At 50.0% G+C, this 22,474-nt stretch overlaps 1 protein-coding gene across 3 annotated transcripts in view; it reads left to right on the top strand.

Moving 5' to 3' along the window:
* Positions 1-22,474, top strand: part of PRKACB (protein kinase cAMP-activated catalytic subunit beta) — a 1,065,959-nt gene that overhangs the window by 985,510 nt on the left and 57,975 nt on the right. For all 3 annotated transcript variants that reach the window (XM_069641606.1, XM_069641607.1, XM_069641608.1), the window contains exon 9: positions 239-403. In XM_069641606.1, coding sequence (XP_069497707.1) covers positions 239-403 — 165 coding nt within the window. The remainder of the gene's footprint in view (positions 1-238; positions 404-22,474) is intronic.

Here is a 22,474-nt window from a genome sequence, read left to right as displayed (position 1 = left end):
CATCTGCTTGAAACCACAAGCAAGCCCAGATGCGTCTCAACCTTATTAGTCAGGGAAAGGGCCCGCTTGTGGATATACTTACTTTAAACAGGAAAACACCCAGTGGAAGACCTTTCTGAAAGATATCCTAGGCAGCGCATCTTTGTCATTGTAGGGAGACCTAGTTGTACGACTTCCTGATTATTTATTTAGGCTGTTAGCACTATGGGATAAATCATTTGTGGTTGTTCGTTTATAGGTACGGTTTCCATCTCACTTCAGTTCAGACCTAAAAGACCTCCTAAGGAATCTTTTACAAGTAGACTTGACAAAGAGATATGGAAATCTCAAGAATGGCGTCAATGACATCAAGAACCACAAGTGGTTTGCTACTACGGACTGGATTGCCATTTACCAGAGAAAGGTAATGATTCTTTGTTTTATGAAACTACAGCTCTACTTTGCATTTTTACTAATGTCATTTATGAATTAAATGCAACACTTTTGTTTTACTTGGATACATAACAAGTTCCTCTTTATACACTTAACTCGCTTTTGGGGATTTTCATAACCACTATAGGAGCTGTCATTATGTTTTTATTTGGAAAAATAGTCAGACAATCCGCTATCTTTCCCTTGTTTCCATTGCATTCTTTTTGCTAGCTCCAACCATCCAGATTCTGTCAAGGTTATAACCATAGGCTCTCCCACCTGTCTACCACAATGTATTCTCCTATGTAACATCAAATTAAATAAAAATAAATGCACTGTTGGTGTGACTAGTGTAAACATGGGCCTAGCAGACCCTGCTGCTTCCAGAGGGGAACCCCTTTTCTCCATTTTATTCAGAAAAAACTTTTTTACGTGAATTTTGGAAAGTGGTTTATGGGTCTTTTAGGTTTTCTCAAGGAATTCTGTTTTAGCAGGAGTTATAATTAGCTCCTGGGTATCTGGCATCACCCAGTAAGCAGGAGCTATCTCTGGTAATCTGGAGCTATTATGTCAAGAGTGAGTGATACATATCAGCCGTTTTCTGGGCTATACTAGCCGGTATGGCCTTCAGAGGAAAATCCAAATACCCTTGAGATTAGCCAATGGGTGAAGGCCTTGCCATTCTCACAGGCTCGCTGCGCTGATAGCATGGCTCTGTGCTGCACTCCCTCATGACAGGAATGCAGCGCTGACAGCCATGCAGCTAGTATCGTATGGCTCTTGGCATGGCTCTCCAGTGATGAGGGAGAACTATGCTGCATGGCTCTCAATGCGGCGCTCCCTCTCAACATGGGAGCACCTTGTTGGCAGTTATGCGGCCATGGCTCTCACTGGCTTTCCCTCTTCACGGGAGTGCTGCTTCATGCCATGCAGTCAGTGTGGCTCTCCTCCTTACCCGGGCTAAATCTGACTGACTCGGCCTTGGCACGCATAATATCATCAGCTTTACTACTTACCTGGTTAGGATTGGGAATGCCCATCCCCCTCCTATTGTCTTTTTCTAACCCTTTCCCCTACCTCCTTGTGATTGCTGGGAACTAGCCATTCTCCAGCATTGGATTTTTCATCAACGCACATGCTGTAAATATTCCCTGTCATCGGGCTGGGAATACTCACTAAATTCTTGATTCCCCTTGCCTTAGGCAAGAAGAAACTAAGTTTTGTACATTAACACCCTTGTTATGGGTGCTTTTGGTCCCAACTACTGGGACCTCGAGTAACTGTAGACTAATGTTCTAATCACATGTTCAGCTGACTCCCCACTGTTAGTAAAAACAACCTATTTCTTCAACAGAACAACATAAAAAGTTATTTTCAAGACAAACTAATTTACCCCTATTTCAGAAAGAGACAGTGGTCTTCAAACTTTGCCCCCCACAAAAATGCCAAATGGGCAGTAAGTCAAAATGGCTATGAACTATTGCATGCCGTCACTACACCCTACTCCAGTATAGTCTCTGGGCTCCTTCATCCCACTCCTACCCAGTCCCTGCGCTCACCCCACCACAGACCCAGGGATCTCCCCATCCTGCTCCCACCATAGTCCCTGGGCTCCCCCACCCTGCTCCCTGCACAATCCCAGGACCAGTGGTGACTGGTGAAGTTTTTTAAGTCGAGGGGCACACATATTTCCCCCAGCTATGCAATAGCGACCAAGCGTAGCGAGGGAGCCCAAACTAATCAAGAAGGGTTTGGGGAGTTTTCCCCCCGGGAATATTTTGTGTGTATGCAAGGCGCTGGGAGGGGGGGGGGCATGGTATTTTTGACTGGACATCTGATATCCAGTAAAATAAATACCATCACTGTCCCCTGGGCTCCATAGCGCCTCAGAAGGAGAGCTAAATTTGGCAGGTGAGTAGGGTGATTGTGCAACAAAGGCATTTTTATAACAAGCACCCCCTCACATACAGCCATGCAGTTCCCCAGTCAGCATTTCCAATGAGCTATACAAGGCTTGCGAAGCAAAACGCCCCCATCTTTGCATGGCTCAGTAATCCTGTGCGGCTGGGGAACTGTTTCCCTTTGACAGTTCAGCCAGCCCAGGAGCTGGAAAAAGCAGCTGATGGAGTCCTCAGTGTTTCACTGGGCTGGCTTCTCGGCTCCCCCATAGTGGTTGTGGGGGCCACTAGGTCGACACCCCATCGGCCATTATGGATGAGCCGTCAGGCTCCGACTGACCTATAGGACGATGCCGGAAATCAAAAATGCAAAATGCTAGTGTGGGCCAGTATTGGTCTAAATGGGCCACTTTTCTGGCCAATGTGGCCCAGTTTGATGGGTTACTTCACTATGCAGCTAGTAGTTTTGACCATTATTGCTTACTTTTTAAAATTAGACACCCCCTCATTAGACACCCCCTTGGGTGCTAAACAGTCTGTCACTAAAGGCATGAATTGCCATTTGCAACTGTGGGTCACTTTTTCATTGGTGCCAGAGACAGTTTTATGCTCCAATCCGAACCTGTGAGCTGCCCCTGCCATTTCCTCCATTTAAAATTAAATCGAATTTCAGGCTGGGGACTCGTGCCCCACAGTCTAAGGGGATGGAGGGCAAAAGGAGACCCCTCTTTTAGACCCTGTGCCACTTGTGCCCTTAAGAACATTTATGAAGGAGACAAACACTCTTACTGTCTCTACCCCCATCACACTGTGGAGGGCTGCACTATCTGCAGAGGTCTTGGCTTCAAGATCCTCAAGGATAGACACAGACAGCTTATATGCTGGTTAAACGAGGTGAATTATCCCAGAGTACCCCTCCGACATTGAGTCGACCAAAAGCATGGCCATTTCTGCAGAGAAACGCCTGCTGTCGAACGAGAGGGCCCGGTGGAAGGAGCGGCCAGGGAAGAAGCATAAAATAACCCACTGCAACGAGCCGTCGGCTGGGGAGAAACTGGGAGGTTGAGGTGGCCTGGCATTGCCAGCAAAAGACCAACCATCACCAGCAAGGTCGTCGTCGACGACGGAAACAGAACATCATACATCAAGGTTGGGGACTAAGGTCTCGTCGATAGCTGCTTGGAAGCTGTATAAACACAGCGCTAAAGAAGATAGTGAGGTGAAAAGGGTGCATAAACATCCATGACGGGGAGCAGAGGTCAGCCAAGCACCAGGCTCTGCACCCGTCCACTACTAAAACTGCCTCGTCGGCGGCATCACAAAAGACAATTTAAGAGCAGCAGTGACCCATCCTCAAAGCATAAAACTGTAACGTCGATGATGCGGGTCAAAAATCAAGCCCGACTAGGGCGGATCCATCCTCCAAGCATAAAGCCGCCTCGTCAACGACTTCTCAGAAATCTAGCCCGTCTTCGCCAGTGCACCATAAACCTTCCCCAACACCCAAGTCCACCTCTTCGACGTCATCTTAATAGTCTAGCTTGTCCACGGCTAAAATCCATAAGTCCTGCTGACAAAAATTAGGCTCAGCAACGGAGGAAACAAGCCTGTTGATCGAAAACATGCGTCGATGAAAAAGGGTGCTCATGAGGCTCTGGCAGACACAACCCCAGCACAGAAAAGGAGCAAGGAGACTGTCAACAACCACCATGACGACGGCCCAGCCAATGGCATTGCCTTTGGCAGCTCTGGCGATGGAGGATCAACAGCAACAACCTCCAGAGGAGTGGCAACCAATGGTCTTGGAGAAAACTTCTCAACCGCAGGTCACCCAGGTGTCCCCAATTAAATACACTGAGATCATGCCAGAGGACATCTTGCATCATCAGGTGGATTCCAATTTTGTGATACAACACCACAATCAGACTCGGAACAGTCGGTCATATGGCGGGACGGAATTTCAGCCAAACCATCTACACCGAGGAGGCATATTCAGCAAGGGGATTCCCACAACAGGGGAAGTTCCCCACCACACCAACCACAGCAGGAGGAGGTCCCGTGTCCATCTGGACAGCACTCCTACCAACACATACAGTTCCAAGAAGGGGACATAAGGGCAATGCTTTCTAATTTGCAGGCCCTGCTATCTATCCAGGTTCTTTTAGCCCTACAAAGGGTCCTCAACCAGCTTGACGCATCACTTGCAAGGCCAGGAGCTCCAGCCCTGCTGCCCCTCCTGCAAGAGCCTCCTCCCAGACCCAAGCCAGCATCCGATGAAATGTCGTCATGGTCCTCGCCTTTCAGGGATAGGTTCACTTCAGGGACAAGGTCAAGGCGCTTACAACCATGATCCACCTCTCCATTGCCTCCACCGTCTGAGGCTACGACCAATCCGTTGAAACAGAAGCAATTCTCCTGTGCCACTTTTTCCATCCCACAAGAGGACCCATACACTGACTCAATCTGTGTTGGAGGAAGGAGAGCTAACTGGTACAGATACAGACCAGCCCCAGGACACTATGTTGTTTTCAACCACACCAAGACGGGATACGGATCCCCCCAGTAATGTCCGCAGGAAACGGAATCTGCGAAACCGTTGCCTATCCCCCTCCCATGACATCACAGGGTTCCAATCCACTGTTGTGAAGGCTTGCAAGGAGTTTGGTCTCCTCCCTTCGGAGGAAGACAAAGAATGCTTTTTTTCAACCAAATGTGCAAAAGGAGGAAGATAGTCTTAGTGGTTTCGATCACAATCCTTGACCACGTATGGCAGGAGGGGGGTAAAAGTAAAGAAGCAACCATTCACAATCCTGCCAGTCCAAGGCTGCTTAGATAAAAAGTATAACCCTCCGGGCAATGCCCCGAAATGCCTCTCTTCTCAACCATCACCCTAGTCAGTGTTATCGGCAGGGGCAGGCCGGAAGACAAAGTCAGACAATCAAAAATGCGCTATCCCTCCAGATAATGAAACTCGTAAACAAGACGCCTTTGGGAAGAAAGTATTAGCCGTTGGAGCCACAACAGTGAAAGCAGCTAACTCCCTAGCCATCATAGCTAGGTACGACAGAGAAATGTGGCATAAACTTGCACCAATCCTAGACCATCTCCCAGAGGAAAAGCGTAAGGCGGCATAGGCAATACTCAAAGAAGGTGAAGATGCCTCCCAACATAGGGATCACCATGGCAGTGGACCTGGCAGAGACCGGGTGTAAGTAAGTGGCAATCAGAGTGGTCCTAAGAAGGCAGGCCTGTCTCCGCTATTCGGACTTCCGGCCAGATGTCCAACACAAGGTCATAGATATGCCATGCGATGGGGAGGAACTATTAGTCCTAAAATCAGCAAGGCCCTCAAGACAATAAAAACAGACACCGACACGGTCAGGTCTCTAGCATCCCTGCAAAACTGATGCAATTTTCGTCAGTTATAGGGAGCATCCGGCACAACATCACAGCCTTCTCCAACAAGGGGCAACAGTTTTCTAGAGGTTCAACATATTAACCAAAGGGATGCAACAGGGTGTACCTGGGGTATTAAAAGTCAAAGGACTTCTGCCAGACCCATTGCTGCAAACAACCATCCAGATCCCAAAAGGGGATGGTGGGTAAACCTCAACACACGGCGCACTGGGGGAGAATCTCCAGATTCCCTGTGGTCTCGGACGCTATAGCAATGGACAAGTGACTGATCAATGTGGTCCACTACGGGCACTTGTTAAGAGTTCAAGTGAGCACCCCCTCCCATACCACCAAACCCGCAGGCGCACAAGGCCAACTTCCTGCAAGAAGACCAGCTCATGCTACAGAAAAGAGCTGTAGAAAAGGTCCCCAAACATCAACAGAGAAAGGGAGTGTACTCCTGATGCTTTGACGTCTGCAAACCGGACGGAAAGTGGAGGCCCATTCTAGACCTCAGAATGTTAAGCAAGTTCATAAAATGGCAAAAGTTTACCATGATCACTTTACAGCAGGTTATACAAGCTATGCAAATAACAAGGGGAGGTCCTGGGAGACTCTCTGCCAGACATGAGTCCTGGTTACAAGAGCCTTACCCAGAGTCTTTAGCTCACTATCTTTCACAGAGAAAAAATATCCCAAACATATCAGTCTTTGTCCTGCCCTGGGGCAGTCCAGCACCGAAATGCTAGGCAATTATCCTCTGACCAAGAGTACCAACAGCAACCCCAGACACATGTTTCGGTCTGGTTGAACCTCATCAGTAGGGTGTAGCTGTGCCTCTCTAAGAATAGTGAGCAAGGGGTCCACGTCTGGATTCCCCTAGTAACTTAGGGTGAGACCAAAAGTTACTTGAAATATGGAAATAACAAGGGGGGTCCTGGGAGACTCTCTGCCAGACATGAGTCCTGGTTACAAGAGCCTTACCCAGAGTCTTTAGCTCACTATCTTTCACAGAGAAGAAATATCCCAAACATATCAGTCTTTGTCCTGCCCTGGGGCAGTCCAGCACCGAAATGCTAGGCAATTCTCTTCTGAACAAGAGTACCAACAGCAACCCCAGACATGTGTTTCGGTCTGGTTGAACCTCACCAGTAGGGTGTAGCTGTGCCTCTTGATAGATTCAACAAGAGACCTTATGTTGTCTACAGACTAGGTTATGATCAAAATATGTTGTCAAACTAAATGGGACAACCACGCCATACAAACTGTTTTTTGCTAATAATTTGCTTTGACCGCTAGTTCTTACTGTTTTGACTTTCCTTACTTTCATTCTTATATTTCTAATTTCTAAACTTCCTGACTCTTCCTGACTTGCTTTAGGTCTTTTTATGAGTTTTTTGTATTAATATGTATGTATAGAATTTGTTGCAATAAGTTTATTTATCACAAATAATAAATGTGAAACCTACACAAGTGCCAAGGACTCAATGCAGTGTGTTATAGCTCTTTTGTCAGAGACCCAATAGGAGGACATTACACCAGGTGTAAATCATTAACACAGTATATAGTTTCCCCCTCCTCCCCATTTTTTTGAGAGAATCTACAGTGACTCATCCCACTGTTATACTATATAGATTTTCCTGTTGAGACAAACCCCTCTTTTCCTTCAGCATACATTCATTCACAAGGCACTACTGCCTGGAGAAACAACATGCTGAGGAAGTGCGAACAGGAAGGGCAGTCCTGCAACGCCTTTTCCAGTAAGGTATTTGTTAGGCAAAAACCTGTGCAGTTCCCTTTGGGAACACTGCAAAAGATTTAGGACTACAGGTGTTAGCAGTAAACCCACTTGGTAGCAGTCTGTACCACCCAGATTTACCTGGTAGCTGTGGCTGAGCAGTCCGACTTCCCTCAAGAAGAGTTAGGCAGTATGCAAAGTATACACAATAGGCACTCAGATACAACAATACAAGCAAACACTGACCAGAGCTTTGGTATCAAAGCATATAATTATTTAAAAACACATTGTTTGAAACACTCCAGCACTCTAATCGTAAAACACTCTACACACAGTTACTATTATAATATATACAGCCCTTGTTCCTTATCAGATACTTCTTAGTTAACACCACTTGTTTTCATACAGAGGTGAGTGCTTAACTATAGATGGCACTCCAACAAGTTCATGAAGAAGGGAGGGAAAAAGACAGAATATGGGAAGGTACACCACTCTAAGCTTTAGGAACACTATTAGCAAGGCAGAAGAGCAAAAGTCACTTGTGAGCCAAAGTCCATAGGCTGGGCCCACTCTTAGAGAGAGCAGAGCACAAATGCGCCCAAGATCACACAGTTACACTAGGCGTTGAAAGTCTGGCAGAGAGGTCGAAAAGAGTTTAGAGAGGCTCAGAAAAGTTAAGCCAGGGTGTCCCAGGCTAACCCAGGTTCGAAAGCCGGGGGCTAAATCTACCGCGTACAGTCGGTGGCAAGAGAAGGCAGGCGGGACACGGTACCTTAAGTGGGAAGGATCCTCCAGCGGTGGCAGTTGTCCCTGGCAGCGGTTGCAAGTTTCGTCGTCGTCCAGGGGAAGAGAAGATCTCGACTTGGAGGAAAGATGAAGGTCGTTGCACTGCCAGGGAAGAAACCAGCCACGGAGTTTTCCGGTTAAAGGTATTACCCTTTAATTCACGGTCGTGGTAAAACGTGGTATTCCGGTTGCCAGGGTGCTTGGCACAGGCAAGGCGGCCACGAGGTACGTCGGGAAGGCGAAAAGACAGTGAAACTGGTTATCCCCACCAGTCAAAGGAAGAAGACTCTCCGGCGGGAGATCTCCTCTGTCGTTGGGAAAAGTGGTGAGACGGTCCAGCAGGGCTCCATCGGTGGTGTCGCCGTGGCAGGTCGGCTCAGCTTCTCCCTTTTCGGATTCTTAGGTCCTGTGGCGACTTCTGGAGTTCCAGTCCCCAAAGCCCTGCTTTTATGCAGAAATCCCCCATTCACTCAGCCTAGCTGTCACTCAAACATGCTAAGTGTTGAGCCGGCCGGCTCACCACTTGGGCCAATCAGGACGGAGTGCGACTTGAGTTGCCTAGGCAACTCAGTCCAGGGTGCCTAAATTCCCCTCCACCCCTCCTAAGTACCCCAGACAGAGTGGCACCACTTTGGAGGGCTTCTGTGGAGAAGCCCGCCAAAAAGTGGAACAAAGGGCTCGACGTGGTTTGGAGTCACAGAAGAGAACACAAACGCCATTTTAGAACTGAGTTTTGGCAAAAAAATACCAACCAGAGAATTAATAATAATTAAATAAACCGGTGGTATGTTCGAGGCTCTCGTAATTAAATAAAGATAGTAGCCTCGAACAATGGGAAAATCCCATAGAGAAATATGTGCGGTTGAATATAAAAAGTAGTATCCACTGCCACCAGCCAAAACTCGATCAGGGGGGACGGAGACGTGCCCCCTCGACTAACAGACCCCGGGGCAATCTAATTGCCCCAGCCAGTACGTCTACAATATGATGGTTTGTACTGGTTCTGTTCAGAATTCAAGACTAGTAAAGTCAATGGTGACTTTACATGCCCTGGGAGACAGTAGTCAGTCCCAGGGTATGGAGTCTATACTGGGGAGTCACTATGACACCCCTGTGTTACTGCACTAAGGGTGCTGTGTAACACACATCACAAAACACATGAAGCCCTATGGAGTAAAAGACCCCATAGCCCATTAAACACATCTAGAGTCAAAGAAACACACTCAAATCATGCCCAAGAGTGAGGGTAAAAGAGTCTCACTCTTGGCAGGAGAAAAAAATAAACCCCAAACATCCAGCAAAGCTGCTGGGGGACTCACTAGGTTAGGAAATTCAGCCTAAACAGAGAATTCTTCCTAACAGGATTATCCTCGGATACGTGTTAAGGTAGGCTGCTAAACGTTTTTTTTCTCCCACTGGACACCCCCTATACCTGTGTACTGCTACGTAATCTATTCACAGCACGTGAATCTATGGAAGATCCAATGTTGGAGAAGGAGTATGTTTCTTACCTGTAACTCCTGTTCTCCAGCAGTGGTATCTTTCATTTTCACTTGCGCCCTCGGTTCACCCCATCCGGGGGGAAATGTCCATTGCACCCCAGTGACTTCGGGTTCCACTGGGTTAGAATGTGAAAGGAAGAGGAGGGTCTAGTCTCAGTTACTCGAGGTCCTATTGGTTGGGACCAAAAGCACCCATAACAAGGGTTTTAGTGCCACAAAAATTATTTTTTTTGCTTAGGGGAAGGGGAATAAAAAATTAAACGAGGATTCCCAGCCTGGTGGGGAATATTCACGCATGTGAATCTATGAAAGATGCCAATGCTGGAGAACAGGAGTTAGAGGTAAGAAACTTACTCCCAGCAACCACACCAGACAGAATCTCATTGTTTGTCTTTTTCTTTTTTGTCCATGGTTCGTAATAGCTTTATTGACCACACCTTCAGGCTGTAGTGGGGGTAATGGGCCCTGAAGATCTTGTTAAATGCCCTTGCTGCGCTCAGGCCTTTAACTTGGTCTTCAGGGCCCATAACTCCCTATACCTAGGTCTGTAAAGCTTAATTATACAGCATGCCACCAATGTAACGTTCACATGAGGCATAGACACATATACTGGGTCATTCCTTGCTCGGCAGCTTGCTGAATTAACCCTTTCAATGATCGGGTAAATGGTAGCCCTTGTTTTTTGCTTACATGCTATTGCTATCATGACTGGTGTGAAACACAGTTGTGCCCTCTTGTGGATATATTTTTTAAATGCTATTTTCTGTAGCATGGCTTTCTACATACAGTCCTAAAGAGTCTGTGACAAGGGCCACCCCTGCCCCCCTGGTTCTACTCAACCTCTCAGTCACTTTCGGCACAGTAGACCACAAGGCGCTGAACCGCTCCAAGACCAAATTCTTACTCCTCACCAACAGCACCAAGCACCCAGACATACATACCTGGATATCAACCATGAACTCTGAGGGCTTCACACCCAAGCTCACCTCCTTCGCCAAGTCCCTCGGGTTCCACATCAACAAACACCTCTTCTTCAAGACACACATAGCTAAGAAAACTCAGGCAGCATGGTCAAGCCCTTCCTCCCTCTGGACAGCTTTAAGTCCACTGTTCAAGCACTGGGCCTATCCTACCTGGATGGGGCAATGCACTCTTAAAAAGTCTCCTGTCACCCTCCCTTGTGCCCCTGTTATCGGGGAATTCGGCGCCCCTCAAGGGCAAACATCGTAGAAGATTACACAAGGCCATCAGGGCTACTTCGCGCCCTCCGACCATGACAAAGGAGAAGGAAGGAAGGAAGATCCCTCTTCAAGCCCTGCGCCAAGTGCGGGCTACGGAACGTGTGAGGACAAGCACCTGCAATGCCTCTACTGCCTGCATCTGGACCACAAGGAAGTGGAGTGCGAGATATGTCTCGGGTTCTCCAAGAAGACGAAGGATAGGCACAGAAAACTGGTGGCGTGGCTGAACGCCAAGGCCTCTGCCCGTGATCCGAGCACGGTCAAGCATCACCCAGGACTAGCTGGTCAGAGGCGCCTCATCCGTCGGGGGCAAAGACAAGGCCAAGAATTACAGGTGCGAGTCCAGTGGGTTTGCCATGGAAGTGGATCCTAAGGTGGACAGGGCGCAATCAACATCACGCTTCGCCTCCGTTACTAGCCGGCAATCAAGCTCCTCCTCGAAAGGAAATCATCTAACCTGGCTAAACTGCGGGAGAAACTTGAGAAGCTGCGGACAAAGGAGAAGGGCGAACTGCCCAAGAAAGCCCAATTGCCACAGGATAAGACTTGATGATAGAGTTGGTGGTGGCTGCTACAACGACGGCTAAGGGAGCTGACCCTGTGAAGGTAGCCCCTGCAATGCAGAAGATATCCATGCCCCGGAGTCGTGAATCCGCCGCAGTGACTTTTGCAAAGTCTGCTGGCACACCGGAAAAGGGAAAACCATCTCAGAACCCCGTTCCGTGGCCCAAGCCATGGAGGTCTCGTCCTCGGATGACGAGGACCTGGAGTCCGTACACACTGTCCACAAGGATGTGGAAGAGCTGGACGACATCCTGTCGACCTTCCACACCTTGGTGTCAGAGATCCAGAAGAGGATGCCACAGGGCCCAGTCCCAATGGTCCCCCAGGAACCCGGTCAGCCACCAGCGAAGAAGAGGAAGCATCATCCGACGCGTCCGTTTCAGCATCCACATCAGGCCCCCCTCTGCCCCAGCGGACCCAGACACTGGTATGGGGACCAATACAACAAAGACAGACAACCAGATTTTGTCGTGGCGGGTCTCCGCAACCCAGGACATACCCACTGGATGAGGTGGGGTAATTCCATTACATGATCACTAGAGCCTCCGAGCTGTTCCAGCTTGTGCCCGAAGATACCAGGAAGGAGGGTTTCTTGTACCAGAAGCGCAAGGCCAAGACGAAGACAATCATGGCGGTGCCCATCCTAGACAACGTGTTGGAGGAGGGCCTGGTTCTCATGAAGAACCCTTTCATGGCTCCGGCCAAACTGGATAGGCTGGAGAAGAAGTACCGGGTGCCAGAATCTACATCCAAGTCCCTGAGGTCGCAAACTTCGCCGGATTTGGTGTTATGGGCAGCCGCAAGGAAACTGTTGGCTAACCCGTCCTCGGTCCCTCTGGAAAGCGAGGGGAAGAAGGACACCATTGGAAGGAAGGTGACATGCACTGAGGCGTCCATCATCAAGGTGGCCAGCGCACTGACGATCCTAGCCAGGTATGTCGGGGAGCTGTGGTACAAGCTGGGTCTGATTTTGGAGTTCCTCCCCGGCGATAAGAAAACGGAGGCAATGGCTCTCTTTAAGGAAGGGGAGGTAGCGTCTGATCAGGTCATCAGTGGCGATTGATGTTGCCGACACAGGGTTCTCACAAATGGTGAACAGTGTCTGCCTTCGTCACCAAGGTTGGATGAAGGCCACGAATTTCCACCAGGAGGTCCAAGCGAAGGTATTGGACATGCCCTTCGATGGAGACAACCTATTTGGAAAAGTCATCAAGTTCCTACATGCCATCAAGGTGGATACGGAGACAGCCCATTCCCTGGGCACCCTCTAGAGGAAAGTAGGGCAGGTCTTCCAAAGGTTACCTCATCGTACCAGATCCACGACTCAGGAATTTACAGGGGCCATTCCCAGGCCTACGATGGCAGAGGACAGCATCGGCCGCATGGCAGGACTCCAGCACCAAAGCAAGCCCTGTACCGACCATGACATTGGGCCCTCCCTCATGCATCCCGGTGGGAGGTCGGCTGATGAAGTTTGTCAACGAGTGGGAAAAGATCACTACCAACAGATGGGTGCTGGACACTCTTGCCCAAGGACATACTTGGAGTTTCAGTCCAGGTGTCCGCGGATCCCTCCGGTGGCTCATGAGGAGCAACACGTCCCTCAGCTCCTCGAGGAGGTATGGGCCATGCTGCGAAAAGGGGTGATGGAGCTAGTTCCCCAGCTAGTCCGGGGCTCCAGAGTCTATTCCAGATGCTTAATGGTCAGAAAGAAGACAGGGGGCTGGAGACCCATTCTAGACCTACGACGTCTGAACAAATACTTCATGTCCCAAAAATTGAGGATGGTCACGTTGCAACACACGTTCAGCCAGCTGGAAAAGGAGACTTCTTGATGTTGCTGGACCTGGAGGACGCCTACTTCTACTTCCCCATTCACAGGAAACTCAAAATGTTTCTACATTTTGTAATGCAGGGACAGCACTACCAGTTCAAGGCCCTACATTTTAGCTTGAAGACGGCCCCCAGAGAGTTTAATAAAGTGCCTGGCCTGTGTGGTGGCCCATCTATGCCTACAGGGCATAGATGTATACCCATACCTGGACGACTTGCTGCTTCGCACCCACTCGCAGGAGCTGACCAAAGGACACACAGCCACTAACGAATCTGGGATTCTCCGTCAACTAACAAAAGTCCTGCTCAACGCCATTGCAGAACGTGCTATTCCTAGGTGCCAGGCTAAATATGGTGCCTTGCCTGGTGCCTCCCTCGGAGGAGAGGATAGCAGCCATTCTGGGGAAGGTGCAGCAACTGTCGTCGACAAGGACTGCCATGGTGCGAGCCGTCAAGTCATGCATCTACCTCGTCCGGCTCTGCAGGTTGCAGATAAATAATGCAGCCCCTCCAGGAAATCCTGGATTCCCCCTGGATACAGGTGTCCGACAGTTTCACAGACTAGCTTTTGATCAACGATGAGTTCTGGCGGGCGATAGTGTGGTGGGGCATTCCCAAAGCACGGGATTCCAAAACCCGCCATAGCAGGAGACGGTCACCATGGACGCCTCCCTAGAGGGATTGGGAGTCCGCACCGGACATCTGCACGCCATAGGCCTGTGGGTGCCAGAGGAGAAGGATCTTCATATCAACATCCTGAAGCTACGGCAGTGTTCTGGGCCCTCAAGTCGTCCCTCCCGTCCCTGAAAGGCACAGTGGTAAGGATCTTCATGGACAACACCACCACTATGTTTTATATCAGGAGACAAGGGGGCTCTCTATCCCTGGCACTCCTCAACGAGGCGCAGGACTTGTGGCGCTGGGCCGTCGGGCAGTGGATGTTCCTCGTCCCTCTTCACCTGGCGGGAGTTGAGAACACCATTGCAGACTCCCTCCGCAGGGAACTGCACTGCTGCTACGAGTGGGAGCTTTGTCAAGATCAGGTGGACCGCATGTTTTCCGTGTGGGACAAGCCCCAGATAGATCTGTTTGCGACAGTGACAAACTCCATGTTCAAGAAGTTCACCAGCAGTCCCACCAGCCAAGGAGTCTGGGGGACGTGTTCTCCTTTCCATGGGCAGGATTGTTCCTGTACGTGTTCCCGCTGTTCCCTCTCCTGCTTACGAGTCATCAGCACAATCAAGCGGTGTCCGTGCAAGATAATCATCGCCCTGCCGTTTCCAAGGCAGATTTGGTATCCCGACCTTCTCCGTATGCCGGCGTCGCTCCCAGTTAAGCTGCCGGTAGTTCTAGATCTTCTCACTAGGGAAGGAGGTGATATCAAACCCTTCTGAGGCTAAGTCTCTTTCCTGATAGTCACTTGCCTTAGAAGGCCTGCTGCTTCACAATGAAAAACAAACAAACAAGAGGTTCCTTCAGTACTCTTGTACCTTGGGCGATTGCTCTTCGCCCCTTGAATCTCCCTCCTCAGGACTCTGATCCGTCTTGCAAGTTGGGCCTGCCTCCGTTGGGTTCACTACAGCCTTTCAAATATTGTTTGTATGATTCAAATGTCCTTTTAAACAATTCACCACTGCAGACAACCCTCGGCCGGGTTTACTCTTGTCGACACAATGTTCACGGGTGTGTTACTCTTCAGGCAAAATAAACAAAAGTATTCTTACGTCCCGTCCCCTTTCCTCCATAGTGTATGGGCATCCCTTCCAAGGGACGGGAGACAGAACCTTTTTCACCAGAAAAAAACATTCTTCCCCTTTAAAATTAGAGGCGCGCAGGCATGCGGCCCAGGGAGCATGCGCTGCCCTGACTCCGCCCTCCGGCGCCACAGCTTAGTCCCCTTTTCCGCGTCAACGGGAACGGGCCGAATTCACCACCGCTCCTGGGTTTGGCTTTGGCCATGTAATTCCATGCGCGGATACTTCTTCTCTTTGTCTTTTTATCATTCAGGTACTCGGTCCTCAGGCGTTGCGCTCCTCTCCGGTGCATGTCGACTTCTACAGGGCTCTTCCAGAGGTCGCCTCCAGAGGATTTCAAGATCTTCGTGAAGCATCAAACCAGGTCCAAGGTTTAGGGCCGATATTCTCCATCGCACCCCGCAATGGAGACTCCTTCCCAGGGACTGTTTAGGGCCGATATTCTCCATCGCACCCCGCAATGGAGACTCCTTCCCAGGGACTCTCCCGCGTGGGAGGGAGCGGTCAGGTCCTTCTACCAGCACATGCACTGAGGCTGCTTCAGCTACCGGCCTTCGGGTCGAGGGATCCTCAGATCCTCCCGATGGCAGTGTTGAGGGACCGGAAGGTTCTTTTACCGGGTCGTCACCCGAGGGGCTCCACCCTTTTACCAGCACCATGGCTGAGGGGCTACACCCTAATACCGTCAATACGTCTGAGGGGGTGCCTAAACGCAGCTCTACCGACACCCGGGTTGAGGGTGTCGCACCTACCGGGCCTAGGCCCGAGGAGCAGGGTAGGCCTTGTGATCCACACGCAAGAGTCTTGGAGGAGGCCAGGCCCACTGGGCCGAGCAACACGTCGCAGGTACATGGCAGGCAGCTCGACAAAATGGCCGCCGTGCCAGAAAGAGGCACCTGTCCAACGCCATTCCAGGAATTTGGTGAAGAATGAGTGTCATGGTGGGACTGGCTTCAACCAGATATATGGCCTACTGCCTACCCCTTATTTGCGCAGGGCAGCTTTCCTTTGCGTCCATATGGACACGGTACGCAGCGGCTCCGGCAGCTCCCCGCTACCCCGTCGGCACCCCCTGCCACCTCTTTGGCCAGTGAAGAGGTGCTTTTCGAGAAGTTCCTCAGCTACATGAAGTCACCTCAGATGGGTGTCATCATCAAAGACGCCATCAGGGAAGTCCTTCCCGCAATGGTAGCAGCACCACAGATGCCTCCGCCCAGGCCCCGGCGCAGCCACCTCCTCTGGCTCTCCAGCTGACTCCCCAGGTGGCTCCATATTAGCCTTCGCCGCTTTTGCAGCCTCAGCCCGCGGTCCCAGTACCCCAGCCACCGGCGCCAACTACTCCTCATCCTCCACAGAATTCCCCAGACCCACAGGATACGGATGAGGAGGAGATCCTGACATGCCATCCTCAGGCAGGGCCTTCCACAAACGTCTTGCTGAGCTGGCAGAGTTTCTGGGCCTGTTCCAGCCTGAGGACGAGCAGCCGGCAGAGGGGGGGGGTCCCGCCTGAAGTCCTCATGTGACGCCCCTCTGCCAAAACAGGGGTTCCACTGCAAACCTATGTAGTCTCCCTGGCCAAGAAGGGTTGACTCAAGCCCCACTCGGCTCAGCCGGTCAATCGACGACTGGACCCCAAGTACAGGCAGATGGAGGGGGGATACACTCTTGCTCTCGGCCCATCCCCAGCCGCACTCCTCTGTGATCACTGCGGCATCAGTGTAATCCAAGCCTCATTCGTCCTCAGCCGCCTCCTCTGTGGCGCTGCTATTCAGGAGATTTTCAATAGGTGTGGTCACCCTCAGGTGTATCTCTTTGCCACCTCGCACAACAATAAGTGTCCCCAGTTCGCATCCTGGCAAGGTCAGGTCCCCGGCTCTCATGGGCGACACGTTTCACCTCCAGTGGACCGGCATGAAAGCCTACGCCTTTCCGCCCACTCCCCTGATTCACAGGGTAATTTACAAAATGAAGGAGTCTTGCCAACTCCTCATCATTCTAATAGCTCCATGGTGGCCGGCCTGGCCATGGTTTTCGGAGCTGCTCAGTCTCTTGGAAGTGTCCCTGATTCACCACCCGACGGGCCCAGCACATCTTCTGACACAGCAGGGGGGCAGGGTCATCCACCCTGTACCAGGTAAACTAGCCCTCACAGCATGGTACCTGAGCAGGTAACCCTCCGGCACCTTAGCCTCTCACAGGCTAATCTGGAGATCATACAAGGCGCCAGGAGCAAAGCAAATGGACTAGATTCTGCCACTGGGCAGACTCAAAGGGAATCGACCCCCTGGAGTGCACCTTGGAGGACATGCTCTCCTTTTCAGCGCACCTCGCTCATTCAGGGGTGCAGTTGGACACCTGCCGAACATACCTCGCAGCCATTGGGGCTTACAGGAACTCGGAAGAGGGCATTTTTTCCTCCTCCAACCCTATTGTCAAGAAACATCTGACGGGACTCCCAAGGCTCTACCCGCCCGTCAAGAGACTGCACCCTGTGTGGGACCTTAACATAGTCTTGGGTGCCCTTGCGCACACACCGTTCTAGCCAATGGCATCTGTGGACATCAGTCTGGTCACCATCATGACAGCCTTACTAGTCGGCCTCACCTCAGCTCGTAGAGTCAGTGAAATCCAGGCGCTGGTAGACTCTGAACCATATACCACCTTTCACAAGGACAATGTAGTCCTGTGGATACACACAGCATTTCTGCCCAAGGTTCCGTCTGCTTTCCACTTGAACGAGGAAATAGTCCTTCCTATGTTTTTTAACAATCCCAAGGACGAAGCACAGAGTGCTGCACTGCCTGGATGTCTGGCGTGCCCTGAAATTCTACTTGGACAGGACCAAGGGCTACAGCAAATCGGACACCCTGTTTGTCACTTTCGGGAGCTCAAGACCAGACTATCGGGCCTCTAAGGCTTCCATATCCCGCTGGATAGTCTCTGCCATCAAAGAAGCATATGAGGGCCAGCACAAGCCACTCCCGGCCAACATGCATGCCCACGCAGTCAGGGCTAAGGCAACAGCCATCGCATTCCAGCTCCATGTCCCTTGGCAAGTCATAAGCAGGGCGGCCACATAGGTCTCTCCCTCAGCTTCCTGCAAGCATTACTGTTTGGATGCCGGCTCTAGATCTGATGCGGCTTTCGGACAGGCAGTTCTCAGAAACCTATTTGCTTAAGGACGGTCTCCTCTTCACCCTGGGGCCACAATCAGTTGTAATCGCCCATACATTATGGAGGAAAGGGGACTATGGACTAAGAGTATGTTAGTCACTACGGTGAGTAACTTATAATTTCTCTCTGTGGTCTTGCACCTTGGGCATCTACCTCTTGCCTCTAGGATCTCCCTCTGTCGGGCTCGGATCCTCTCTGCAACTTGGGCCTCCCTCTGTCAGGTTCACTACAGCCTTTTTTTAACACAGTTAAAGTGTTTTGATCACAGCTCATGTGTTGCTCATTTTAATCAGAAAGCGGGGTTTTCCTTCTCCTAGCTTTCTTTCGGCATCCATCTGTCAGGTTCACACTTGCCTGATTACACAGTTTATAATCTTTTAGGAAAGCAGGGTTCCCTTCTCTTACCTTTCCTCTGGCAATGGGTTAGACACTTTCGATTGTCCAAGGGATTTGATGTGACCCTTGTAGGACCACTCGGGCGCCTCTTGCCAACCCCTCCTAGGGCCTTCTAGTTCTTGTAGTTTCAAAAACAGGTCCTGGTCAGAGTCTTTCTTAAAAGTTCATACACGTACACAAGTTTTTTTTTTTTCAAATTCCTTCCAGTCAAAATGTTGCTATTTGCAACCTTGGGCTCAACACAGTTCGGTTTGCTATCATTTTCCTCCGACTCACTGGCTGAGCTGAACCTGGTGGCTTCTCTGTTCTCTGGAGTCAAGGATAGTACCACGGTAGCCAGCTTCCCTCTCTGCCTGCATTATCAAAGCGGGAGGCCCCAGTGTACCATTGACATCTGCTGCTGCTCACGCCAGCTGCAGCTCCCGGGCCTTATGCTTTCACTTTCGGAGGCCTTGCTGGTGTGAGTTGAAAAGGGCAAGGGCAATTCCCCTTTCGTCATCTTTCCCGATCTCACTGCCTTTCTTTTCTGTTTGAACTGCCGGTTTGGTGTCGCTGGCTCCTCATGCGTTCTGCCTGGCGTGAATTGTATTTTTGTGCTCCGCCTTTTATCCCTGTGGGAAAGTAAAGGGTCATCAGGTGTGTGTGACTACTGTCATTTGCCTCACTCTGCCTGGTCCTTGGGTTAGGGCATGTCAAGTAAACAGTTATGGCATTAGTCTGTTTGTCACAGTATAAAAAAAGTGTTATTGTTGGAAAAGGACGGTGGTAGAGTTTTCAAGTATCCTACAGGGTAGGAAGGAGAAATGGTGTTATTCAGGATTATAGCCCTCGTACTAGGGGGGTTGGTAAACTCGGAAGAGTGAAGTTTGTAGGTGTTGTGGAATTAATTGAAATTACCTGAACAGGGGGGATTGTGGGAATGGAAGTTGTCAAAGCAGATTGGGAGTTCTGAAAATAAGGAGAGGGATGTGGAGAAGAAAAACTAGGACCATTTGTGTAGGGAATAGAAAACCCGGGATTCTGTGAGATGTGGCCTCCGAGTGCAACATGGTTTGGGCTCTTAGGGGTTTTACCAGATATGGGATTCTCAGGTTCGGCTCGGGGGATTATCCTCGGGTTTCTCACACAGGCCTCCTCGGAAGATCTTCACGGTGGTCTCATAGACTCGTCATGGTGTTCCTCAAGGGACTGTTTCAATCTTTCCCGCCAGTGAAGTCCCCTGCCTCGGTATGGGAACTCAACATAGTTCTGACAAGGCTCATGGGGGGCCCCCTTTAGCCTGTGCATCAGGATGCCCTCAAGTTCCTCTCATGAAAAACGGCTTTCCTTGTGGCCATCACCTCTGCCAGGAGGGGGAGTGAGATCCAGGTCCTATCCTGCAAGCAACCATACCTGACTTTCCACCGATCGAGGGTGGTGCTGTGGACGCACCCCTCTTGCATGCTGAAGGTTCTGTCGGAGTTCCACCTCAAGAAGTCTTTTGTGTTACCTGTTTTTTTTCCTCCTGAAACCCTCATCGCCGGCTGAAAGGCCTTGCACTCGCTGGACGTTGCTCGTGCCTGCACTCGCTGGACGTTGCTCGTGCCTGCACTCGCTGGACGTTGCTCGTGCCTGCACTCGCTGGATGTTGCTCGTGCCTTAAAATTCTATGTGATATGCACAAAGAGTTTTCGGAAGACTTCACAACTGTTCATGAAGTTTGGTCCTGTGAACAACGGGAAGGCTTTGTCCAAGGCTTCATCTCAAGGTGGCTCTCCAGCTGCATCATGCACTGTCATCGGTTGTCGATCCGACCGCTGCCCGGCTGTCAGAGCCGACTCCACCAGAGCAATCGCTGCAACGGTGGTGTTCCTGTCTGGTGTGCCCCTACTGGACATCTTCAGGGCTGCTACGTGAAGGTCCACGCACACCATCACAAAGTTCAACTGCATCGACAGGAATTCCAGGGAGGAGTCCAGAATCGACCAATCAGTGTTGCACAACCTGTTCGCTTGAGGTGAGGCTGTTGCAGAGGTAAGAGTTAATTGCTTCTGTTGAACCTTGCCACCTCCCGTGGTTGTGTAATGTTGTACTGCTATGTATTCGTTATTCATGAGCATGTGAATCCATGACAGACCCCATGCTGGAGAAGGAACAAGTTACTCTCAATACTCTGTGGTGGAAAGGGCGCACAGGGCCGCGCCCTGTGATCGCCCGTCTGTTGAACTATCGGGACCGGGATACTATACTTCGGAAAGCCAGAGAGAAGGGGTCCGTCGCATATAAGGGCGATGCCATTAAACTTTTTCCAGATTTTTCTGACAAGGTGCAGGCAAGCAGGAGAACATTTCTGGATGTTAAGAAGAGACTCTGGGACAGAAATATTAAATATGCCATGCTGTCCCCTGCCCGGTTGCGGGTTGAGCATGAAGGAACAAGTTACTTTCCTGTAACTATTCTCCAGCATGGGTCTGGTATGGATTCACATGCGAACCCTCCCTCCGTCCCCTCTGCGGCTCTTCCAGTCTTACTGCCACTTAACGTGCTTACCAAATCTGAAGATGGCTGCCAGAGGAGAGGCTTAGGGAGAGGACTGTCATTGGATGGGGGCATTATGATCCAGAGGACAGTGATAGGTTTAAAGGAGAAATGGGGTTTGCAAGTGAAAGTGAAACTGTTTTTTCTTTTACTGACGATTCCCAGCCTGATGGGGAATATTCATGAGCATGTCAATCCATGCCAGACCCATGCTGGAGAACATAGTTACAGGTTAATAACTTGTTCCTTTTTCTGTTTTGATTCTCTTATTTGGTGAGTTGTTTGCAATTTGTGGAAGCATGCATTTGTACAGGTAATATTTGCAAGACTAGGTAAAGTGGTTTTGTTGTATGCAGCTTGGGTGTAACCCTTTACTCAAATGCAGCCCTTAATTCCCAGAAGGATGCACATCCTAACACTTCCTACTCAGACACCCTCTCTTTCACCCTTCTACCTAATGTGGGCTACCCAGTAATTGTGAGAGCTACCATCTCTTGCTGGCTCGATTATGCCCAGTCATTGTACTTTGGCCTCCCTTAGCATTTACTCTCCTATTTAAATTGCTGCCCAGGACCTTGTTAAATGTCCTGGGACTCATCTGACCAACTCGGATTACCATCTGTACCCAAGTCAGATTCAAGACCCTCTGCTTCCCCTTCCGATGGCATCCATTGAAAAATACACCCTACCTCCAGAGCAAGTCTCGTTATGCCCTATTCTCCATGAACAAAAACCTCCACCTGGAGCCCTAAACACAATGCAGCTGAAAAGGAGGCAAACATAAACTCAAGTGTTTTCTGAATCCTCTGTGCATGCTCACTCCTTTTAGAGCAGGGCTACACAAGTATATTCATGTGTGCCAGTTTGTCATCTTGCGTTTTGCTTAACCTGAGCGATACATACAGGGTTTCTGTTGACTTTAATTTTTGTTTTTTGGTAGGACTCGATTAGGTTTTTCACTTGATATGGCAAAGCTTTAGCAAGTTGGTATTTCAAAGACTGCTCCCTTCTTTGAAACGAATTGCTGAGTTACACTTGTAGCAACAGGTCATGATTTAATAGTGTAATCCTTCAACGGTGGTGATTGTTTATGACACCGCTCCTATTACTAGACCCTTCACTGAAACCGATCTACAGCCAGAGGTAGTAGTTGAGTGTAACCTATTTCCCTCTAGGTATTAAACAGGGTATCCATGTTTGGCCATATGTGTGCCTCAGTGTTTCAGATGGCAGTGGACTGATGTTTATTTATTTATTTTATTTG

The sequence above is a fragment of the Ambystoma mexicanum genome, chromosome 1q, assembly GCF_040938575.1.
Source record: "Ambystoma mexicanum isolate Mex_15411 chromosome 1q, UKY_AmexF1_1, whole genome shotgun sequence".
In the NCBI taxonomy this organism is placed as follows: Eukaryota; Metazoa; Chordata; class Amphibia; order Caudata; family Ambystomatidae; genus Ambystoma; species Ambystoma mexicanum.
Note: the sequence above shows the minus strand (reverse complement) of the source record. Positions and strands in the feature narration are given on the sequence as shown.